Raw genomic sequence first — 22,378 nt, forward strand, 5'->3', positions numbered from 1 at the left:
GGACTTTTCAAAAGTCTGCCACATTTCTAATCTGCTTTCTGAATGCCTAAGTGCCTGAAAGTACAGATCTTGTCGATTAAAAAGAATTAAGTAAAATGTAACTTGTTTGAAACACTAAATGTCAATTATATGATGCCCTCTCTCTTGTTGAGCAAAACAAGGCCATAAGTAGTGCATTAGCTTCTTGCCCAAAGGAAGCTGTCTCCATGCATTTTACCCAGTGGAATGTCTTGCTTTTTGAGGTGCTTAATCCTCAGAACAGAACATCGTTAGAGCTTGCATCACTGCCGAAACGGGCAGATCGGGGGGTTGTTCCAGAAGGAACGATGGCTCTTACAACAGAAGTGGATCAAACATCCTGCAGACTTGCTCTGAATGGTACCCAATTATCAGATTGGCCTAAAAATGAAGCTAGGGTCCCACATGTCCAAACCAAATCTACATGCCTTCAGTGTCCCTCCTAATTCTTTAAAAATGAATGTTCTCCATCAGTGTGCTATGCAGGTGAAGGTATGCAACCAGAAATGGAGGGAGTGGGCAAAGCTGTTATGCAACCTCTGCTTTTTCCTCCAATGCTCACAAGCACTTGACAGTGAGAGAGAGCAAAACCAGCCCTGGGGAAGAAAAACAAAACCCAACCTATTTCTTGATTGTCCCAGTGTTTTGGCACAAAGACGCGCAGCGTTCAAGCTGAAGGAGCTGGAGAGACACGTGTCACCCTCAGCCCTGCCAGTTAACAGGAAAGTCGCATTTGTGCCCTTTGTGAAATATGAAAGAATCAGTTTATGTTAGGGGAACCAGAGATCCTGTGATTTGCAAGCTCGCAGTGAGGACACCTGGCTGACAGTTAACCGAGAAGTAAGCTGACATGGTTCCTGCTGAAGAGGAGAAAAAGGAGTCTGATGTTGAAACCTGGAACAAAGGAATGGACGTGTCTGTTTTCCTAAGTGCTCTTTGGTTCCTGTTAACTTCCAGAAAGCCTCGTTGCTCTGATGTGCGTGGGCTGGGGCTCCCCGGGATGCATTGCAAAGTTGGTAGCATTCCAAAGATCACTTTTTTGGCACAGGCTAAATCAGTGTCCTGTGTATTCATTGCCTTTGTGTATTGCAGGTGCCAGATGAGGCTTGGCGGCTTGGTTCGAGGTGGAGTGCGATATACTGGGAGCACTATTTCTAGCAGACTACAAAAGACCATCCTTCGAAAATCAGATAAGCAGTCAGAGAACCTGTATGCTCTTCTCCCCCTCCTTTCAGCCCTTGGGTAACTAAAAATCCCATTTCCTTGTACACTGGCTAGGCTGGGAAGCTGTCTGAGAGAAAAAATATCCTGTTGCCAGATGCTCTTTTTTTATTCTAACACAGTTGTTTTTCTCTTCACTTGATAAAGTTAAAATAAACAGTCTCTGGGGTGAATTACAGGCGTCAAAATTGGATTGGCATACAAACTGTAGAGCAGTTGGTGGTTGGGAGTCTGGGGAAAAAGAAACAGCAGGTTTTAGCTAGAGGGGACAACAGCTTTATTTCCCTCTTGGTCCTTGACAACTAAGCAGATGTCCTACAATTATTGTTTTACCTTCTAGTAATATAGTGTCTTTTCCTATCCTCCCAGGTATGTGACTGGCTCTTTTGCAGATGTGCAGGTAAGTCTCTTCCCTCGTTCAAAGCCGTATTTGTGCACCACTAGCTCCATCTATTGCCAACTAATGTCTGGCTGAGATTCAGCTCGATGCTTCTGTTTCTCCCTGTCAACCCTATCAGAGGATACATACCTATTTCCAGTCCAACCTACGTAGGTACAGCTGATGGTCTTAAGAATAGGACATTTTCTGAAGGTCTCGCATAGCTTTTTTTCACACCCTTTGTATTACAAACTCTGCCTCCGGATTGAGGTCCTCCACCATATGCACAGACATTTATTGGTGTTTTCCGTAAGTGCAAACCTTACCATGACTGCTAAGGTAGGCATAACCACTGTGGCTGGGTACCCGCTGTACTAGATTGGGAGAGACATAATGCAATGGTCCTGTTCTGAACAGCGTGGTAAGTCTAAAATTATTTAGTAGAAGGAAGACTGGGGAAAAGAGTGCCAAGTTAAATTAATTTTTAAGGTTCTGGGCCAATATATATAGAAGTGCTTGCATAGTCTGTTGACAGACAGCAAACGATCTGTTCAGCAGTTTCTGTGTAGCATGAGGAAGGTGATGTTTGCACTATCTGAAATATCCCCTTCAAAAATATCGAGCTACATACTTTTCAGAGCTTTTCTTAACCTAGATGAAGTGTGCTGAAGCCTGAAGAATGTGGACTTTTCTCTTTATTTTTCTAAAGCAGTCCTGAAGTCTGTTTCTAACCTTAACAAAATTGCAATCCAAATTTATCGTTCTACTAGACATGACAGAAGTTAAATAGCACTTCAAATACCTTTTTTAAAAGCTCACTTAGAGGGATACAAGGCAAGTTGATGTTTTTCTCAGCAGGTGTTCATTTGAGCTGAATTTTATGTCTTTACAGTTTATAGGTATATACAATTTATAAAATCCCAGGTATTTTGGTGTCTGCATTTATACCCTACCTGGTTTCCCAGTTTCATATTTATTGCTTTCTTTGTGCCTGAGGGCCAAATGACATCTTAAATTCTTGGGTCTTATTTTAAAGAGACAATGCATAACTTGGAAGGGTTAACAAAATCTTCAGTACAATTTTACTCTACAAAGCTTGCACCTGCTCTTGCAGCGTTAAGGACAAATGTGCTGTTTATTCAGGGTAACAACAAGGGGAAATAATCAGTGGAAACGTTTTCACTCTCTAGGATAAGGGAGTTCCAAAAAGTAGAGTCTCAGCAGATGAGGCTTTTGAGCTGATCTAGACAGGACCATCTTTCTTCAACGGAGGATAGAGTGATGGGTGGAGGGTTGCCATTGCTCAGCTCTCTCTGATGGAATAACTTGGCACTGAATCCTGTTTGTTTAAGGATTTCAAAGGACAGCCAGACAATCCTGGTAGCCACACTCAGCCCAAAAGCTGCACACTGAAAATCTCGAGCGCTCTGCACTGTGCCAGTCAAGCCTGCAGCACTGTCAGTGAGGAGAAAGTCAAGGCGGATTCCAGTACAGCGCTGATGCGAGTGTGGTGCCCAGCAGCTTGTGGCCGAGGACTGGTGCCGACAACCGTTCACAATGAAAGGTGACAAATCACCCGGCACCTGCATGTGAAATGACAGTCAATTAGAGAAACCTAGGAGATGTTTTCCTGTGTTATGAGTAGCTACCCTTGTACCTCGGGTGCGTGAGGTCCAGACTGACAGCACAGCTGATGTGTTTGATGTCTGTCTGCAAAATTCATGGGGGAATATACCGGGGCCCTGTGTCAACCAACCCTGCATGTCACTGCTTTTTATCAGAGGTGGCCAGGGGCGATGCAAATGTCCAGAAGCTGAAAGTACATATTGCAGTTGTGCTTGAAACCTAGTCATGGCTGTGTCCTGTGCATATGCCAGCAAATGCATTCACTAGTTCCCAAACTAGCCAACAACTACGGCAATGTCCCAAGGTGAACTTGCACTAGGACTGGAGCCAGGCAGAGAGATAATCACTGAACTGGAGAATAAACGCACCATGTGTCTCTCCTGTTCAAAGCCACTCTAATTTCAAACATCTTGCCTCAACAACGATCTGCTAACAAACTGCAGGCCAAGAATCTGTCAGAAGAATTTAAATACAATTCTGACAAGATCAGAACTAGATAGACTAAAACTTTGTTAACCTGTGGCTGAAACAAAGCTAATCAAATGCTTGCCCAGGTGGGGACAGAATGTGATCTCTCAGGGATTTTCTCCCTTGTGCAACAGTAGCTTTGGAAAACAGGATATTTATTTCAGGTGTTTAAACTGATTACAGGAAATAGAAGCTGACCTAAATCCAGGAGGGTGTGTTCACTACTTTGGAAGCTGAGAGAAGAGAATGAAGCTCAGGGGTGATGTAGTGAAATGTGAAGCAAGCTTCCAAAAATTTCAGTATTTGAAAGAACAATTTTCTGAATGGGCAAAAGGAGCTGGCAGATAGATAGAAGTAAGAAATAAATGATCTTCCTCTGGGGTGGGTGGGGACAAATGAAGTACATGGGGCAGCCTTTGCTTGCTTTCAGCTAAATGCTTTAGAAGCCTGGAAACTTGAGAACATCAAATGCTTATCTTATGCTATTTTCTAACATTATGATACTCAAGTTATTATGCTACTGTCTATCACTTGTCACTACTGTTTAGGAGAAGTGCCTGGATTTCTAGTGTGCTGTTGATAATTGCAAAAGTCCTTCTGCTAGTAGTGTTGGAATAAGTTTTCAGTTTTATTTAGCTTCTGAGAGAAGAAGCTGGCAAAACTACACAATTTGGAGGAGGAGGAAGAGGCTTTCAGGTAAGAAGAGGTCTCTGTGCTGCTCTCTGAGATACTGAAACATCTCATTAAAGAAGATGTGAAGTGAGGAGTTTCCATCTGGACTGCAAATATGCATTTGAGTTGATTGAATATAACTGCAGATACACAGTTGTAACAAGACATGCTAAGCTTTCAGCAGTAGGTGTTGGTAACCTTTAAGTGTTTGTGTTTGCAGATTTGGAGCAGCAGGTAGAGGCTGTAGTGTTTAGCTTGCCTTTTATAGTAGGAAATTTCACTGAGGAATACCATTAAATGTGAGTGAGGTGAGGAGAAAAAAAAAAAGGGGGAATTCTGAGCAATGCAGGACTGAATCTTAAACTAGGGTGATGGAGGGCCGGGCAGTCAGGTGCACTGAACTTCCCCATCAACAAAACTACATCAAAGCAGGCAGTGATGCCCGACTGTTGGAAAACAGCCTGCTGCGCACACTGCTCTTCTTGCCTGCTTCTAGGGATGACAGCCTACAACTTTACATGCTCTGCTTGTTTCTATCTGAGAATATTGGTGCCCTCTAGTGGGCTAGGTGGCTTCCAAATTTCACACTTGGGCTAAAATACGTCAGGAGTGTATACAGAAGAGTGAAGGGAGTCTCTTAGTTGAGAATGAGCAAGATGCTAGACTGAGGTCTGTCTTGCTTTAGGAATGTCTTATGTGCAGATTCTCACTTCACGATATGAATGTGGATCTGTAACTAGACTGCTGTGTTATTTCCTCTGTCTTGCAGAAAGCAACTGAGTCCTGCAGAGGTGACACTCAGCTGGAAAACCTAAATGATCGTCCATATTGCACCCAAAAGAGATGGAAGGAGTTGGAGTGTGTGGCAGGCCTAATCTGAGAAGTGGCTTATTCTTAAGGTAGCAAGTACACTCCCTGTGTATCTTCAGTCTTGTCTGTGATTTCATTTCAAAGTACTACTGCTTCATTCCTTGTTGGGCAGGGAGAACCAGAGTAGCTTTGGAAGAGGTGGCTGTCTCCTGCCTGAGCTTCTTGGTGATGTGTGGAGTTTCTATCATAACACCTGAGCCTATTTTATAATCCTGTGGACTGTAATTTGTAGCCTAAAATATCCATGTTTAGCTTTTATTCCTGGTATCCCTATGGCAGGAATCTGATTTAATACTGTGATTCTGATAAAGATGGGAAAAGCTGATGAGTAGAGAAATGTCCGATTGCCTCAGAATGGGAAGGAATAATAAACCCACAATACCACTTTAGAGTTAGGTCCATGTTTTGTCTTTGTAGGACCCAAAATACCTCTGCCTTCTCTGGAATTGCAATAGGAGCTACTGAGCCTTCTAGAAGAAAAACTGGTAGTAACTCACATACTGAAGGCAGCTGATCATATCCTGAACTGATCACAGCAGCCTCACAGGATTAATCATCTGGTTCTGGGAAGAAGCTGCACTCTATACCTAGCGGAAGCTAGGTCTTGCATCCTTTTAAATCATTGAAGCCATAATTACTCTTCTTACTGTTTGCTGTAGCTTTGTATAAATAGCCATAAGATATTTAAAGGGCTTTTGTGTGTGGGGAGGCATGCTTTGCTGGGCAAGGGCACTTACTGCAGGGAGGTCTCCAAGGAGCCGCTGCAGCCCTGGGCTCTGCTGCTTCCTCCAGAGCCATCCCAGCCTTGGCTCCGGGAGCACTACCTGCGCACAGGCGTGGGTCTCCCAGCGCTGTTTGTTGGATGTCTGTATCAATGTTGCACACTGGATTAATAAGGAGAATGTGGGAGAGAGAAGAAATAGGGGAAAACTTCCTTGGAGCTGCCTGTGCTAGTCTGACCAAGAAACTGCTCCAGCATTGCAGACAGCCCAGGGCTCAGCCAGACACGAAACACTTCCTCTTTCTCAACATCTGTATTCCTGTAAATTGATGCAGAATTGCTGATGCTCAGTCATTTGGAGAAAGTCCCTTTTCTCTTGTGACTGACGCGAATAAGTCCAGTAGAGAGATGGTTTCTCTATTGCCAGTTTCCCGCAGCAAAAGCTTGGGCCATCTGCTTAATGGCTTGTTGCGTTTCTGGTTGCACGTTACTGTAACGCTAGCTCGAGTTCTGGTGACATGCAGCAGCCGCGTATGGAAAGCTTTACCCTTTAATGTGAAAAACAAAGACAGATGCAATCTGGGTCTAATATTGTTTGTGTTCTTATTCGTCCCATCTCTCAGGAGCTCTTTTGCTGCTGCCTTTTCTCACTCTGTATGAGCACCAGAGCCCCTGTTTCCACCTGATGAAGTGGATGCAGGGGGTCAGTGTCCCCCGGAAGCGAGCTCCGCTACCTCAGGCCTGTTACTCGGGACATGCTGATCCCTAGAGGATGTAAATCATATCACTGCAATGTACGTGAATCTGAGCCCATGCGTATTGACTAGCCCTGTTGCTTCAGAATGGACTGTGCAGGAGCAATACTTTAAAGTTTTTGCTCGCTGCGGTTACAGGTTGAAGTAGATCTGTAGTGGGTGACTGGTTAAGCCAGCAAAATCCCTTTATTAGAAAACTATGGACAAAGGTTGTCAGAGAAATTCGGTGTGTCAAAGAGAAACAGAACCAAATGTCCTATCTTGCTGGTTGGAGGATGGGAGATCTGAGAGTAGTTATCTCGAGGAAAAACTGAACAAAAATTAATAGTAAAGATGAGTTTTATTTTTTTCCATTAAAAGTTTCTAGGTTACTCAGATTTATTATAAATGATGGCACTAAATAGAAAGCCTTGCCCAAGCTCCTCTGAAAGGCTCTCTGATATCAGCAGCTGATACCCTACTGCGCAGAGAGACAATTGAGTCTGTTCCTCCAGACAATACACCTGTCACTGGAAAACATAAAGCTGGCAATTAGCAGGGGAGGCTCTGTGTTGTGCTTTCATCCCAGACAATAAGAAGAGCCTGGAAGAGTGAGATTAAGCATGGCATGTCCACAAGAGATTGTTGAAACAAACCTCGCTGGGACTGTTGGGCATTTGAAAAAAACAAAACAACAAAATAAAACTCTGGTTAAAGCTAACTCTGCAAACAAGTCTCAAAAGCAAAATAGTACTGGAATAGGATAGGATCATTGGCCTCAGAAATACGAGCCTGGGAGTGTGGAGGAAAGGCTTTCTTCTAACCTGAGATATTTTGTAGTTGGCAGCAGGGTATTGTAGGAAGTAAACACAGAAGCTGCAGTGAGAGTTCTGTATTGCTTAACTAGGACTAAGCAGCATCTGCGGAAGGCCTGAGGAATAGATGTTTTACCCAGCTAATGCAGCTTCTAAACTCTGGGCAATACTCCATACTTGGCACTCTGAATTTTTAAGTCTCCCAAACTACTAAGCCTTTGAAGTCCCCAGAAGCCATGCAGCAACAGAAGTAGTCTCAGCTGCTGCTTGTGACCAGCCCTGAAACTAAAAGGGAAGCAGCTGACTGGCTTCGTCTTTGTAGAGAGCTTTGTTAGAATAGACTTAAATCGGTCAGCCAGTCTCAAACTCTCTTCTGCTGGTGCACAAATTCTTCCAGCTCTCAGGCACCAGGAAAGCCACAGAGGTAAACTAGGAAAGTCTCTTCTTTTCACTATCAGTTCCATCTTCCCAGGCACGTTGTTTGAGTGCCATACGCCACAAACTAATTTCTGCTGCAGGTCTTTTGGTGATAGATCCCTAACTGTATTCTCAGCAGTGCAAGGGGCACAAAATGGGGAGAGGAGACACAAATATTCATTCCATAGCTCTTGAACAGCTTTCTATTTGCAAGCAGTTCAGGTGAGACTTGGGTGCTGAAGGTAGGCCAGGTAGGCCTGGTAATGGGAGTTTGCTGGAGTAAAGGCCTGCAGGGTGAACTGTATGTTTTGCTGTCCAAGGAGATGAGCTAGCATGGAGAGGCTCTTAAACCCTACGTACGTGCTTGGGTCATTCTGTCCCCTTGGGGAGGCAGTGCTCTCCTGGCTGTGAACTTGTGCCCCCTCCCCTCAGCAGCCCGAGGTACACATCTCTGGCATACAAGACTCGATGTGAAGCTTGTAACATCAGGAAGTTTGGTCAAGCTTGATGTGACAGAGTTGAAATGGGGGTGAGGAAATGGAGAGAACTAGACAAATAATGGGATTGCCAAACATGCAGGCCTGACACTAAATGCAAATCAGTATAGGCCTTTAGTGTGCAGAATAAGGAAGCTTGTTTAGAAATTTGAAGAATTAGCTTGAACACGTCCTCATGTCTCTCTCCTGCTGGGCCGTGAATGTGAAATTGCATCCATGATCCGAAGCCTAAAGAGCAAATTGCTCACTTGATGAGTGCCGCTGGCTAGCTTGGCCAGTTAATGGTCGCTGTGTAGCCACGAACCAGTCTTCTCGGTAACGTATGCATGGAAGTTAGGAGGTGATACTGCCCTTTTGTCCAGAAGGGGTGAAAGAATTGTCTAGCTTTCTCCAGATGCTGCTGCTTCTGATAGCTTGATCCATCTGAGGGTGATAACATGTATTAACAGCTTGCTCTGAGTGGTAGGCATAGGATGTCCTGGCCTGATGTCTGCCTGTAAGCCGCAACAGTGGGAAGTTGTACCATGAGTGGATTGCTGCAACACAGTTGTCCAAATATTTGCGAACTGCTTTGTGAATACTGATGAATCTTCTTTTGGGAGAGCTGACCTGAAGGTCCTGCAGGAGTAAAAGCCGGTCCTAGCAGGCCAGCTGGAGTTAATGTGACGGCAAGCTCCCCTGTTCCTGTTTATACACTGCAGCCTCTGGGGAGTGTGGGAAGAGGGGAGAGGAGCTTTAGCACAAAAGTAACTGTTTCAGGGTTATGTTAAATATAGAGGTTGAGAACCCATTCAGAAACCCATCACTCTTGTTCCTGTTGCAATGGCATACTGTCCTTTCTCAGTCTTAAATCTGCCACAGACCTTAATTCGTGGAAGCCGCAGGCTGCCCTTGTGCTGGGTGCCTAGCATTTGGTGGGAGGGGTTTGTTAGTAGGACTAGAAAGCAGAAGTGTTTTGGCCATGTCGAAGCGGCTTGGAGTTTTAATTTTGGCATGTGAGAGACATCTGGGCTCTGTCTGTGCTCATCCACAAAGTGCCTGAAATAAGGGAAGCTGAAGGCTCAAATTTCTACCTCTTGACTCACAAGCAGCACTACTGTCCCTTTTCAAGTACTCAGCATTCTCCAAGGGAGGAAAAATAACCACTAAACTCTTCTTTCAGAAGTAATAAATAGTTAGGCAGTTAAGGATGGTTTATTAGGATGGAGACTTCTGTGGTTTCAGTTCCTTCCAGACACTGACAGATGTATCCCTTGCAGAAGCAAAGAGAAACATCCATATGCATGTAAATGAGGATACCAAGGAGTACTTGAATTGTGGAATCTGCATCGGTATCAGTGTGTGGTATCAGCACCAAACAGCAGGTTCTGAAGTTTTCAGATGTGTGAAACTAAAACAATTGAGATGGCAGGCATGCAGTATACCTTCACAACCCTGTTGGTGGGAGGGAGGTAAGTGCATCTTTTCTACTAGCCATTGAAAAGCCTCATAAGCCAAGACTTGGCAAACACTGTCTCTGCTCAAAAATGAATCTGATTCAAAGTTTGGGAGACATTAAACTCAGTAAGGAGGAGTTGGATCAGAGAGCGTCAGTTTTACGCAGTAAGAAGTGGGTAAAGAACAAATCCTGGAGTAGGATAACATCTACAGCTGGACTAGGGAAATGTTATTTTGAAGGATAACTCTGCAAGGGACAGGCTTGCAATGTGACCTACTGATCTTTGACACACACATTGCTTTGTTCCATTTCTCAATAAATCTTATTTAGACACATGGCTTTCTACTCCACTTGGCAAATATTTGATTTATAAAGATTAATGTGTTGCTAGCCCATGTGCTGGGAAGCTCTTCCAAGGGTTATGTGAAAGATGTGCCTTGAGGGTGTCAGATGAGGGTTTACTAGCTGGTAAGGATAGTGCTTCCTAAAATGCACCTGATTTTTTAAATTGACTGCATGTAAACAGAACTGCAACCTGTTTAAAAATAAGCTAACCCAGAGTGACAGCATCACCCAAACTGCACAGCACAATTTGCCCTTTGCTCAACTGCTTATTAGAGAGATTTACAAGCATTATAAGTACTTTGGGATCTTGCCACCTTACTCCCCCAGTGTCATATTTCTTCTTGCCAAGGTCTCCTTGCACTGGATGGACATCTCTCAACTCTAAGAACTCTGTTATTTCTAATTTATTCTGAGATGGATGGAACAAAGGCTGACTTCAGGAACAATAACTGCCTTAGGAAGGCAGCTGGCTGGCTTGAGTGTTTGCTCTGTGTGGACCAGTGCAGATACGATGGCGAGCTCTTTGAACTGGTGGCCATGGCTCTGCCCCATAGCAAGGAGCAAACAGATCGCAGTGCCCCCGTGTTCACGTGGCTGCAGGAAATCCTCCAGGGAGCTGTGAAATCCCAAGGAAGCTTCCAGCATGCCACTGCTTTCTGGACTTGCTTTGCAGCTGAGGAACCTGCAGTTGGTGGCTGTTCCAGACCAGGTGTGACTTTAGGCAGAAGGATGATGAGGTGCCAATTATTAGCCTTCACTTGCTGGCTATCCCCTTTGCTCTGAGAGGAACGGGAAGCCTGGGAGGCATTCTTGCCAAAGCCTTCCTTGATGCCAGCCAAAGCGTGTTTGAAGTCTTATTTAATTCCAGTGAGTGATTATGGAAATCAGTTCAAATTAAAATCCAAAGTACTTGTTTAGGTAAGGTTAGAAACTCGGGCAACATTCACTAGCCCAAGAAGCTTTTCTTCACCCCCTTGAATGTGCATGAAGGATAGTTTGTATGCCTGTGACAGAGAAGGGTGAAACGGCCTGGATGCCACATCTCTTGCTACCAGAAAACTGCATTTTGTGCTGTAAGGAAAAGGTGGTTAATTTGGTCTGAGGCATAGTCTACTGTCTGCTGGGGAGCTCCAGCTCTTTCCAGTGCAGAGTGTTGTTAGTTCAAGCTCCATATGAAACTTAAGTCTAACTGCAAGTTTGAAAACCACTTTTCACCTGAAGATCCTTGGTCTAAACTTTTGCTCTTCCTCTTGCCCTTTGCTCCCCCCATCTTGGGGGAAGTGGGATCCAGATTTGGCAAAACCGCGGCCAGTCCCGGAGCCCCCTCGCAGCGGTGCCGCGTGCTGCGCCAGCCGCCGGTGCTGTGTGCCCGCCGTCGGTGTGCGCCGGGCCCTTTCCCCACTGGCAGCGGGGGCTAAGCAGATGGGAGCAGCTGCCTCAAAGGTCCATTCTTCTGCCAGAGATTTATTGCGACGAGCAGAGGCGCTGGGATGCGATAATTGCCTTCATTCCCGGACGAAGACCCTGGTGAACAAAAGGCAGTTGCCCGTGAATCCATGGTGTGACTCAAGCATCCGCTCGGAGGGGAGGAGTGAGAGCTGTGTGCCTGTTGCTGTAGCAAAAGCGAATGGGTGTTAATCAAAAGGGCAGCTCTGCCCTTTGCAGCAGAGAGCACAGCAGCCCTGCGGAGGTGGCCTGGGCCCTGCAGCCTTCGAATCCGCCCTCCCGCACTGCCCCGGGGCCTCTGCTTGGGGGAACGCCAGAGCACTAGCGCTGCCGGCTCCGCTCCGCGAGGAAAGCGCGCCAGGGACGCGCTGCGAGCGTCCTGGGGAGCTCCTGCCTCTGACCCCCTGCTCTGCAGCCCTGCCCCGCTCATCGCGTCAGGCCAGCGCTTCTGTTTGTCCTCACAGAAGCTCTTCTAGAGCTGGTCGTCTTCACCTGGACTCCCGAGTACGTTGATGTTAGACGGTAGCACTGTTGGGGACCTCCGTGGAGAAGCGGTTGCCTGGGAGGAGGACCAGCCCCGCTGCTCGCGCACGTCGAGGAGTGGGGCGGGTGGTGGGTGCCTCTCTGCTGGCTGGGGGCCGGAGTCCCAGGGCCGTGGGAGCGGGGTGTGCCGGAGGAGGGTCTCCGGGTGGCAGCTGGCTACCTATGGCCTTTTGGGGGAAAGAGATGAAGGAATTTGGGGAGGGAGGGAAGGAAATCCACAGGGATTGTGTCAGTTCCTTGCAGCTGAGGTTGCAGTGCACAGGACCCGGGCAGCAGGATGGGGGGTGTGGGAGTAGGGGATGCAGGATGAGCAGAGTGGGGCAAAGGCTGCAGGGATGGAGGATGCGAGGTGGGGCATGTGGAGTGGGGGTTGTGAGGAACAGGGGGTGAGGGATGCAGGGACAGGGCGTGGGGGATGCAGGGAGGGGATGGGAGATGCAGGATGGGGAGTGCGGCGTGGTGAGGATGCAGGGATGGGGGACACAGGCATGGGGGTTGTGGGACTGGGGGTGCCCAAGCCCGGTGCTGCTCCAGGAGAGTCCATACCACTGCTGTGTTCAAGCACCACCGCTCTGCCCTGCCCACGGGGACTGCGAGGCGGGTCCGGTGCCGGGTCCAGCAGCGCCTTTGTGCCTGCCAGGCCCGGTGCTGACGCTGGCGGGGGCTGGCCAGGGCAGGGGCTGGCGCTGCCCAGGCAGAGCTGTGCAGAGCCAAGCAGGGCTGCAGGGGTGTCCGGCACGGAGGAGACGCGGCGGCTGCGGGGCGCAGGCTGCAGTGCTGCTGCAGCCCCATTCATTCCCCAGCGGGGCCCATTGGTACCTAACCCAAGACCTTTGTTTTTCAGCCCTGCTCCTGCTCATCGTATCAGCACGGCCTTTTTTCTTCTCCTGCTGGAGAGCTCTGTTAGAGCTAGCCTCCTTCCCCGGACTCCTGTGGACACTATTACACTCTTGCTGCCAGCAGGATCTCTAGTAACTTCCCCGCTGCCTTATTTTTCTGCGAAGATAATGTTCCAGATTTCCTGCGGTAGCGTCGTCGGGGACCTCCGTGGAAAAGTGCGGAGCTGGTGCTGCTAGCAGGGGTCGAGGAGCAGGGCGCATCGCGGGCGCCACTCCGTCAGCAGAGCGCGGGGCTGCACGGTGGTTGCAGGCTGGCCGGTAACTTCCCTGTTCTCGCTCTCCTTCACTCGCGGATCAGTCAAACGCTGAGTCAAACATACATCTTCCTGGAGGGCTCGGAGATAGTTGTCTGTTTGACAGTTGTCTGCTGAACTTTGAAAGATCATTTGTGAAAATATTTTTGAGTCAAGGCTTCAGCTTTGACTTCCTTAGTCCCTTAGCAGCACGGTGCTTAAATAATGTGCTTTTACTGTGTGCTCGGGAGAGTCCCCTTGGCACCAAAAGGATTACTCAAGGCCAGCAGTGCCAGTGCTGAAAGACAGCTTTAGGGCTTGTTTGTATTGGAGATTGCAATGGCAATTTCCATGTTTGTATCTTTTCATGTCTATATCTGTGACTTTGTCAGTGCAGTTACCTGACTAGACCTTATTTTGCCCTACATGCGGTATTTCCCTCGAGTAGGGGGTGCTGCGGGGGCTGACGAGCGGAGCCATGAAGTTTGGCAGCTCTCCCAGATCACTCTGTGGTACTGACTTGAATTATGAGGTACCAATTGTGGAAGGAGGCTAGATTTACTGATCTGCAGGATCTATACTGGTGCTGTAATCCTGTGGACTTAAAAGAAATTAGAAAACTTTCTGTGATTTGATGCTGCTTAATAATGTAACTTATGATGGCTTTATTAAAATGGCTTTAATTAGTTGATTCAGATAAAGAGGCTCTGCTGAGTTGCCTGTCTGTGCATTAATGTTACACTTCTATATATGATTTATGATAAATTACCCTGTATCCTGGAAATGATTGTTAAACTAGAACCTTTCGTTCCTTAAGAAGAACAGAGTATTTATTTTGGTAACGTGCTATATAGGATAGATATTTGAGAGTCATTTTCTCATTTTTGATACAAGACTTTCTGAGCAAGGAGGTGTTCCTCTGAGAACTAACTTTCTGCAGAATGCTTCCATCTCTGCAGTTTATTTCTAGTAATTCTTCATTTATTTTAGCAAAGAGTGAAAGCTTCCCGGTTGGTCAGCATGTTTAGGAGAGACTTGAGGCCTGAACCTTGGTTCTTCAGCTTTCTGGTGAGTTTTACAGAGATTTTAATAATTGGAATAGTTAAGATAATGTTTTATATCGATGTTATTGGAATATCCTTTCTTACAGGTTGGTAATCTGTCTGGGAGTCTCTTGGCCTTTGCAGCCGTTGCTGAGAATCAGACTTCTACTGGTTAGTGTTCTTATCAGCACTTCTGTATGTTTTTATAAGCAATACTCAGCACAGAGAAACAATGCATAAAAAGGCATGCAGCTGCAGAAAAACGCAGAAACAAAAGTAAAGACAACTTTTCTGATCCTCTGTTTTTGTGGCTGAAATTATATTTGTATAGCTAAGTATTTTCTTGGCTAACTATGAAATTACTGCCTGAAAATCAGGTAAGTGCTGTCCAGTTGCTAGCCTTCATGCCACTGTAACTGCACAAAAACCCCAGATAATTTTGTGCTTGCAAATTGCACCTGCAAATGCAGAAACTGATAGGAGCTGGGAAATGGGGTGGTGGGGAGAAATACATGGTGACATGCAGGATGAGTGTTGCTTCCTGAAGTGCATGCTCTAGCTTGTGTGTGTTTTTCTTCAGATTTTGCTTCTGTCACGATTGAGACCTTAAGACACATGTACGAATATGTGGCCACTCCTTCGGACTGGTGGCATGCAGACAGATACTGTGAGCAACGCTTTGCTCGGCTGCTTTTTGAACCCAGAGACAGTGAGCGAGCTTCCTTTAGCAAACTGCTGCAGTCCCACCACATCAAGGACTCTGTCTGGTTAAATGAAATGAATGGTGTCCTGCCCAAACCAAAATGGAGACGTGAGTATAAGTGAGCTTGGACTATTTGGAGACGTGCACTGCTGGTTCTAGAAAATTAATCTAGCTGGAAATGTTGCCACTCTTATTGCCACTACAGTAACACCTAGGACCTCCCATCTCAACCTGGGATTGGCAGCATGACTGGTGATCCCAGCACAACAGTTGCCTGATCACTGTCTGGATTTTTTCTTTTTCTTTTTTTTTTTATGCATTGCAATGAAAGGGGGTTGTAAAGGGATCTGCTCTGCTCTGTCTCCTGCTTCCTCTCCCTGTGAAGCACATCTGGCTTTGCTCACCCCCTGCCATTTGACCTGCAGGTCCTGCAAAGCAATGCTGTCAGAGACAGGACCGGGAGAATGGGCCTTCTCCAGCAGCAAGGCACTGCATGGCAGATGCCTCGGAGGTCTTACTTGACTCTGCTCTTGGTGGCCATAGGACGGGATGCTTGGGAACAGGATGCTGTTCCTTCTGCATTCCTGGTTTGCCATCCTATTTGCTAGAAACATAAGTTTCTGGAAGTTACACTTGCTGGAAAGATGTAGTGCCAGTTTGCCCGCCTTCCCCATCCCCTCCAGGCACAGGGGAACCTGAAGCCCTGCTGCATGCATACAGGCGTCCTTGCATGATGGGGCCATTGGTTCTTAGCTTGGGTAAGGGGCAAATGAAAACAACGATTATATCCCAGTGGAAGGTGAGCAGGCTTTGGCCTGTGCCTCTTCCTCCACGCGCTCTGAAATTTTCTTGTTCTCCTTCTAGAGGACCACATTGTACCAGTCCTGGTGTTTGGAGACAAAACAGACACAAAATATGTGAAGGTGCTTTCTGAATTCCCAGCACTGCCTGCTGTCACAGCCTGTGCCCACCTCCAGTGGGACACCAGGACCCAGGAGATTGCTACCATCTTCTCATATGCTGTGCCGGCTTTTATTAATGAGTTCCAGCTCCGTGGCTTTGTCGACGAGGAAGGCTTTGTTCGGTTTGCTCTCATTGTCCACGGGCACCATTCCCCCTATCTGCCCGTGTTTCGTGCTGATGGGCACTGGCATCACTTCTGCGTGACCTGGCAGCAGGAAAATGGGACCTGGGCCATTTATGCTGATGGTAAAAGGAGGGCATCTGCCAGTGGCTTGTGTGCTGTGGGGCTGTCTGCCCCCCAGGCCATCTATGGCCAGGGGACTTTCATAATAGGGCAGGATCAAGATTCCCTGGGGGGCACCTTCAGGGAGAAGGAGTCTTTCAGTGGGAACATCACCGACTTGCACATCTGGCAAAAAGTGCTCAGCATGGAGCAGATTGAGAGAGTTCGGTCATGCCATGTGGTAGAACAAGAGCTTGTATTTGGGTGGAGCTCAAATGCTCTGGAGGTTGAAAGCACCGTTCAGCAAGTGACTGCACAGTTTCTTTGCCCAGGTAGGTCCTGTTCCCCTTGTTTCTCCTGCTCCCGTCTGCACTGGGAGGTCAGCAGAAGGCAGAGCATCCCTCCATGTAGGGATGGTCTGGGAAGCAATCCTTTGGGAGGGAGTTTTGTGCAGTTTGGGGAACAATGCATTGCTTCTTGGAAGGAAAGCACAAGCAGATTCAGGGCTGGGCTGGGCAATTTCCCAATCATACTTAAATTCATAGTCAGAACTAAGCCACTGGTCATTGAAGACCCCTGCAGTGACCCTTGTCCAGTGCTTCCTGGTGCAAAATAACCCTAGGAAAGATGGTCGTGGCAAATTATGCTCTTTCTCATCTACCTGGAGAAAGGGTTTACTTATCAGTGATGCTGATCCTTGATATTGCACACCTAGTGCTTTCACACTCTACTAAGAGAAAGGATTCTGTCTCAGCTAGATCGACTTGATAATTCTGGATCAAAACATGAACTCAAGACCTGGCCTTGTCATCTTTGCTGAGCTCTTTCTGGAGAGTGTTTACCAGACCTGTCGGAAGCGGTTTCTGACCTGTCCCTGCTCTGCTGTGACTGGGCTGTGGGGCTGCTTCAGGAGCAATTTGCAGCTTTTGTTTTCAACAGAGTTTGTGAATTGCTTGCAGGAAACAGGATACCTGCTTGGGGATGGCATGTCTCTGGGGAATCCTGGGCCTTCTGTTTGTGTGTGTTTCCACAGGGCCTGTTGAGGAATGCAGAGTTTTTGAAGTTGGCAGCAGTGGATTCAGTTACACGTCTTGTTTGCAGTCCTTGCCTTTTATCTGTTGCTACAGAAAGGGTACAGCATCTGTTATTTATTTGTTCATTACTTCCATGGCACTCACTCCTGGAGGTCCTAGCTAGGATCAGGGCCAATGCCAGGGAGGTCTAACATCTGTTTGGAGGGGACTGCACGTAAAATGTGCTGTAGCAGTGACTTGACTTCACTTGTATGCTCTCTGACAGGTTTTGTTACTCTTCAGTTATGTAGTGCTTGTGCATGTTACAGGGCTCTCGGGTGCAATGCTGCAGTGCCACCAGATCCAAGCACTGCCAGACTTGTTGGGTGGGAGGACATGGGGAGGAGGCAAAAATGAAGGGTTAGGCTGTTTCTCCAAATGGGGTCTTGCACTGGAAATAAGCTGTCTGTGAAATCTCCTTGTCCTGACTGCCCTCCTAACTTACCCAGAATCTGAGGACCATTCCCCAGTCTTTAAATATGGTATATGTTAACTGTGCTGCTAGGCACCGCAGCAGTGCTTACACTTTTGTTTTATTCTCAGATGCGTATTTACAACTGAAAAAAGTTCAGCTGGAATCCAGCCACTCGCTTGTCACCCGTGTGAACGTGCTTGCAGCTAGGACTGTGGTGAGTCCTGCAGGCCCAGCCGTGGTGACTGTGCTCCAGCGCGCTGGGAGCAGGTAGGAGCGGTTGGGCTGGGCTTGCTGGCATCTAGCTGGTGCTTGAGGTCGCTTTGCTGGAAGTTACACCTCGGGCCTTTTCTGAGCTGTTGTCAGAGTGAGCAGTGCAGGAGAGGGCATAGAGTGTGTTACCTAGGGTTCCTAGTGTGTACTGCCTAACTGACAATCGGGCAGAATCGGGGCTCTGCAATGAACTAAAATACCTTTCCCATGGCAGATTCCTGAGAACATACTCACAGGTGATGTCCAAGACATGAACCTCTCTGTTGCTCTTGGTGCTCTTGATATCCTGGCATCTGTCCTGAGGGAAGGAGAGACACCTGTGGAGTCATCTGACCTCCTTGGGGTGCTTCAGTTACTAAAGCAAGTTTCTGATGTGGAAGCCGAGGATGGAGAAGAGCCAGAGATGTTGGAACAGTTGAGCCAATACTATGTGGAAGTGACTGGGTTAATCCTGGAAGAGCACAATACTGAAGCGTGGTTATCGGTCAGCCAGGTAATGCACAACACCAGCGGTCTGGGAAGCTGTGCGTCACACCTTGTCATCTGGTTGTGCGTGCAGCTCCTTGACCTGCTGTATGACCACAGGTTGAGGACCTGTCCTTGGTCTTACGTAGCCTTTCTGGCTGTATTCTGGAGCTTGTGAAAGTGCAGCAAGCATGGGCATTGAGCTGCTTTGCCAGTTCAGAGAAGAGCCAACTGCCTTAGCATTGCCTCATTCGTTGGAGGTGCAAACAGGTTCTTCTGCAAACAAGTGCAGTCAGTTCCTTGCAAACAGCTCCTGTGGCTGCCTCAGTTCTCTGCAAGCTTCCCCACTTTGTCAGCCTGGATTTACAGGATTGCACACACTTTGCAGATTTCTGGTGCTTTGTAGATTCCTTGCTCTCGTGTCCTACTGTCCTTGGCAGGGCAGTGCCCTCCATTTATAAAGTTTGTTGTGTTTTCTGTGGGTGGGCTGCCAAGGAGTTATCTATCATTGGCTCCCAAACTGTTCAAAACAGTGTCAGGCTTTGTGTGAGCTTTTTCCATCATCTCACCGCCTGTTAGGATTTTCTCCACTGGCTTAATCTCTTCTCACGTAGATCTTTTATGTCTGTTGTATGACCTGCACTCTCCACCTGTCCCTGGGGAAAGTGTGACAGCGCTTGGCCTGGCCAGCACTCCAGGAACAGAGCCAGGGACCTCCAGAGAGGAAAGGATGCTGAATAGCTCAGAGCTTACCTCATTGCTTAGAGTGGGTCTCTGTTGCCACGATTACTCATAGCTTCTTGACAGTGGCATAATACCAGTTTTGGTTTAGTTTAGCTGGTGGAGGAGATATATGTGCTGATGGGGAAGGAGGATTTGAGTTTTGTTGCCAGGAGGTTCTCATGGCCGTGTTGCGTACGGGAGCAATACTTGTGCTGCACAATGTGTTCAGGACCTTGAGTAATTGGGATAGTTGCCTATTACACTTCCAGCAGTGGAGTCTATTTCTGGGTGAAACCTTTTCCAGGAAGAGAGGATGGTTATTCTGCAGGTTTGCAATAATCAGGAGTCAGGTCTACAAAACCATTTTTTTTATTATTTATTTGCATGCTTGTTTCAGTGGCTTTCTATAAAACCCAGCAAATTTCCCTCATTTTCACTGTCTTCTCTAGTGCTGAAGGACCTAGGAAAACTTTTTCTTCGTGAAGAAAAGCAAAGCAAAAGGCTTCAGTCCCATCTCCTCTCTTTCTGCCAAGGACCAAGTCTTTAAGAAATCTATTGTGTGTTGTGAGATGTGTGAGCTGGCAGTACAACTGCTGATTTCTGTGGTTCTCTGCATGTTTTCAGGTTATCGGAGGGCCTATGGCTGTTGTCGAGATCTCCGACAGAGTGGTGTCAAACTTAGCCCCGTTGCTGACTGCAGGGAGGACGAAGATCACAATCCAGCATGGGAATGTGGGTGAGTGTGAACAAACAAGGCAGGAGGGTGTGACACCCTTGGCCTGTGGACATTCACCGCATTGGGCTGTGCAGCTGTCATCTGCAGCACCCAGTTTCTGAGACAAGGCCTGGCAGGGAAGCAAGGGCTGCAGGAACATTAGTCCAGCATCAGGAGGTTGTGAGGGGCTGGCTGGGAGTTGTGGCCGTTTCTCCCGTCTGGCAGAACTGCTGTGGCTGCATCGTGCTGTGCTGGGCTGCGCTTCCAGGCTGATTCTGATAAGAGGCCAAGCATTAGTGAGCAGCACAGCTGGATCAGGGCAGCTCACAGGGACCCAATTTAGTCACCTGATCTGGTTTCTGGCCCACTCCCAGCACCCCCCTTTCTCCGGCCTGTCTCCTGCCAAACCTTACAGCCTTCTCCCCGTTTCCTTCATGTGGAAGTGTTGCAGTATGGGAGGCCCCTCGCCAACCCACCTTTCAGTTCAGGATTTCTCCTGAGCGCCTGGGCCCACTGTGTGGCAGGGCTGCAGCCAACTCCAGCAGTGGCTCAGGACTGGACAGATCCCAGCTCCTCTGTGTTCAGCACATGGCATCTCTTACATGCCTACCAGGCATCCCTTTCCTCTGTATTAGAAAGAGGGAGGGGAGGAAACCTATTGCATTCCTCTACTCAGACCCCTTCTGCAGTCTTCTGACCCACCTTGTTTTTGCCCTCGCATCCTCCACAGGGATGGAGGTCAGAAAGCTGGAGCTGAGCAAGCAGGAGCCAAGCAGTGAGGTGTACCTGATCCAGAGCCCTGAGAGAGATGGACACGACCTTATCGAAGTTCCCACGGAAGAAATGCAAAGACTGAAAGCTAAAGGTAGGTGATGATGTCCATGCGTCCCTGGGATGTTTCCCCACAGCACTTTGGACAGGGGAGCTTTCCTGCAGCATCTTTGTAACAGCAGAAAGTCTCTTTGCCTTGCCTGCAAGCAGCCTGCGGGAGTGTGGGGAGAGGCTGCCCTTGGTTAAAGGGAGGTGGGCTGTGGGAAGATTATCTGCAGCCTTTCTACAGGCACAGCTTGGAGCCTGCCGTGTGGTAGGCTCAGCACGTACCTGCCCCTGCCCTCCCCAGGATCCCTGGAGAAGGGAGCTGGGGACTGTTCGTAGCACCGTAACAGCTTATGCTGAGAGCTATCCGCCACATGTGAGGATGCGTTGAAGGTGCCTGGCCCTTGTGAACAGGGACGTCCACTCTGTTTCACAGGCATCTCGCCTGCTCCTCTCCCTTTTGTCCTGGTCTCGGCCATGGCTTCTGGGCTTGTCTGGCAACGGGCTGGACTAAGGCTGGTGAAGGGCACCGAGTGTGCGTGTGGCAGCTGCACCCTGTGTCACACATCCCAGATTAGGGCAGCGTTGCAGAGAAGCGAGCTGCCCAGGGGTGTGTCCTGCCCTGTGTGCTGGCGTCTGTCCCACAGTGCTCTCTCTGTCCAGGTCTCAGCAGAGTCATTGTGAAAAACATGTGGTTTGGCTATGGCTCCCTCCAGCGCTGCCTGGCCGGCACTGGCAGCAACGCTGTCTTCCAGGATGTAGCTGCCTCTGACGGAGGACGGAAGTGAGTGAGTTTGCCAGAACATTTAAGAAACCCCTTCCCTGCCCCAGAGCTAGCCACTCTCTTAGTAGCACAAGAGAATTCATTTTGAAGTTCCTCTTGAGTCCCCGAGAGGTGCCATGGAGCACCTCTGCCCTGTCCCATTTGTCCTTGTCCATTATCCCCCCGCCACCACCCCTTTCTCCAGGGTTCATATGGTGACAGGACAACGGAAAGGGGCTCAGGAGTCATCTTGGCCTGAGCTGTGTTGTGGAGCTGTCTGTGTACTGTGATGCGCTGCAGTGTCTCTTCTGCATGGCTTTGATAACCCTGAGGGTAGTCTGCTCTGCTGCGGGTGACTTAAGGACTGAAGCTGAGAGGGGTGCTGCATGTTCCCTCTAGCCGGGGCAAAACTAGAGGCAGAAGCTGCTGGAGCTGGGCTGCCACAAAAAGTGGAAAAGCGGCTGCTGAAAAGGAACAGGAGGCCCAGAGCCCTGTTTTTTCTCTAGGGAGCCCTCTGAACACTAGGTGGGGATGGCAGTCCGCGTATCCTGGATGCACACACTGGTCCTTCACACGCAGACCTTTGGCTCAGCCATTGTGCTGCTCAGTTGCCAACCACTTAGGATGCTCTAGTGCCTCATTTGCACCGTCACCTAGTGCAGTTGTGGAGGGAAGTGTTCATGCTTCTACTTGCTAGGTAATCTGAAGTACTTTTTGCCCTGTGCCCAGGCCCTTTGCTGGTGGGACTGAAGCACTCAAGAGGTGGCTCTGGACCTCCCCACCAGTCTGTATAAAATGAGATCCTGTTTTGCTGATTTTGCTTTGTTCAGCTTTGAGGCCTTTCCCCCTTTTACTGACAATACT

At 48.1% G+C, this 22,378-nt stretch overlaps 1 protein-coding gene across 1 annotated transcript in view; it reads left to right on the forward strand.

The window, feature by feature from the left end:
• ADGRD2 (adhesion G protein-coupled receptor D2) overlaps window positions 1-22,378 on the forward strand; it is a 45,316-nt gene that overhangs the window by 1,021 nt on the left and 21,917 nt on the right. Inside the window, exons 2-18 of the mRNA XM_026100873.2 lie at window positions 1,111-1,260; window positions 1,609-1,639; window positions 2,971-3,182; window positions 5,154-5,283; window positions 9,698-9,889; window positions 10,571-12,171; window positions 13,055-13,367; window positions 14,333-14,410; window positions 14,493-14,556; window positions 14,966-15,196; window positions 15,953-16,606; window positions 17,308-17,406; window positions 17,891-17,976; window positions 18,247-18,525; window positions 19,845-19,956; window positions 20,666-20,800; window positions 21,415-21,535. Coding sequence (XP_025956658.2) covers window positions 14,363-14,410; window positions 14,493-14,556; window positions 14,966-15,196; window positions 15,953-16,606; window positions 17,308-17,406; window positions 17,891-17,976; window positions 18,247-18,525; window positions 19,845-19,956; window positions 20,666-20,800; window positions 21,415-21,535 — 1,829 coding nt within the window. The 5' untranslated portion in view covers window positions 1,111-1,260; window positions 1,609-1,639; window positions 2,971-3,182; ... (3 more) ...; window positions 13,055-13,367; window positions 14,333-14,362. The remainder of the gene's footprint in view (window positions 1-1,110; window positions 1,261-1,608; window positions 1,640-2,970; window positions 3,183-5,153; window positions 5,284-9,697; window positions 9,890-10,570; window positions 12,172-13,054; window positions 13,368-14,332; window positions 14,411-14,492; window positions 14,557-14,965; window positions 15,197-15,952; window positions 16,607-17,307; window positions 17,407-17,890; window positions 17,977-18,246; window positions 18,526-19,844; window positions 19,957-20,665; window positions 20,801-21,414; window positions 21,536-22,378) is intronic.

This window comes from Dromaius novaehollandiae, chromosome 20, assembly GCF_036370855.1.
Source record: "Dromaius novaehollandiae isolate bDroNov1 chromosome 20, bDroNov1.hap1, whole genome shotgun sequence".
In the NCBI taxonomy this organism is placed as follows: domain Eukaryota; kingdom Metazoa; phylum Chordata; class Aves; order Casuariiformes; family Dromaiidae; genus Dromaius; species Dromaius novaehollandiae.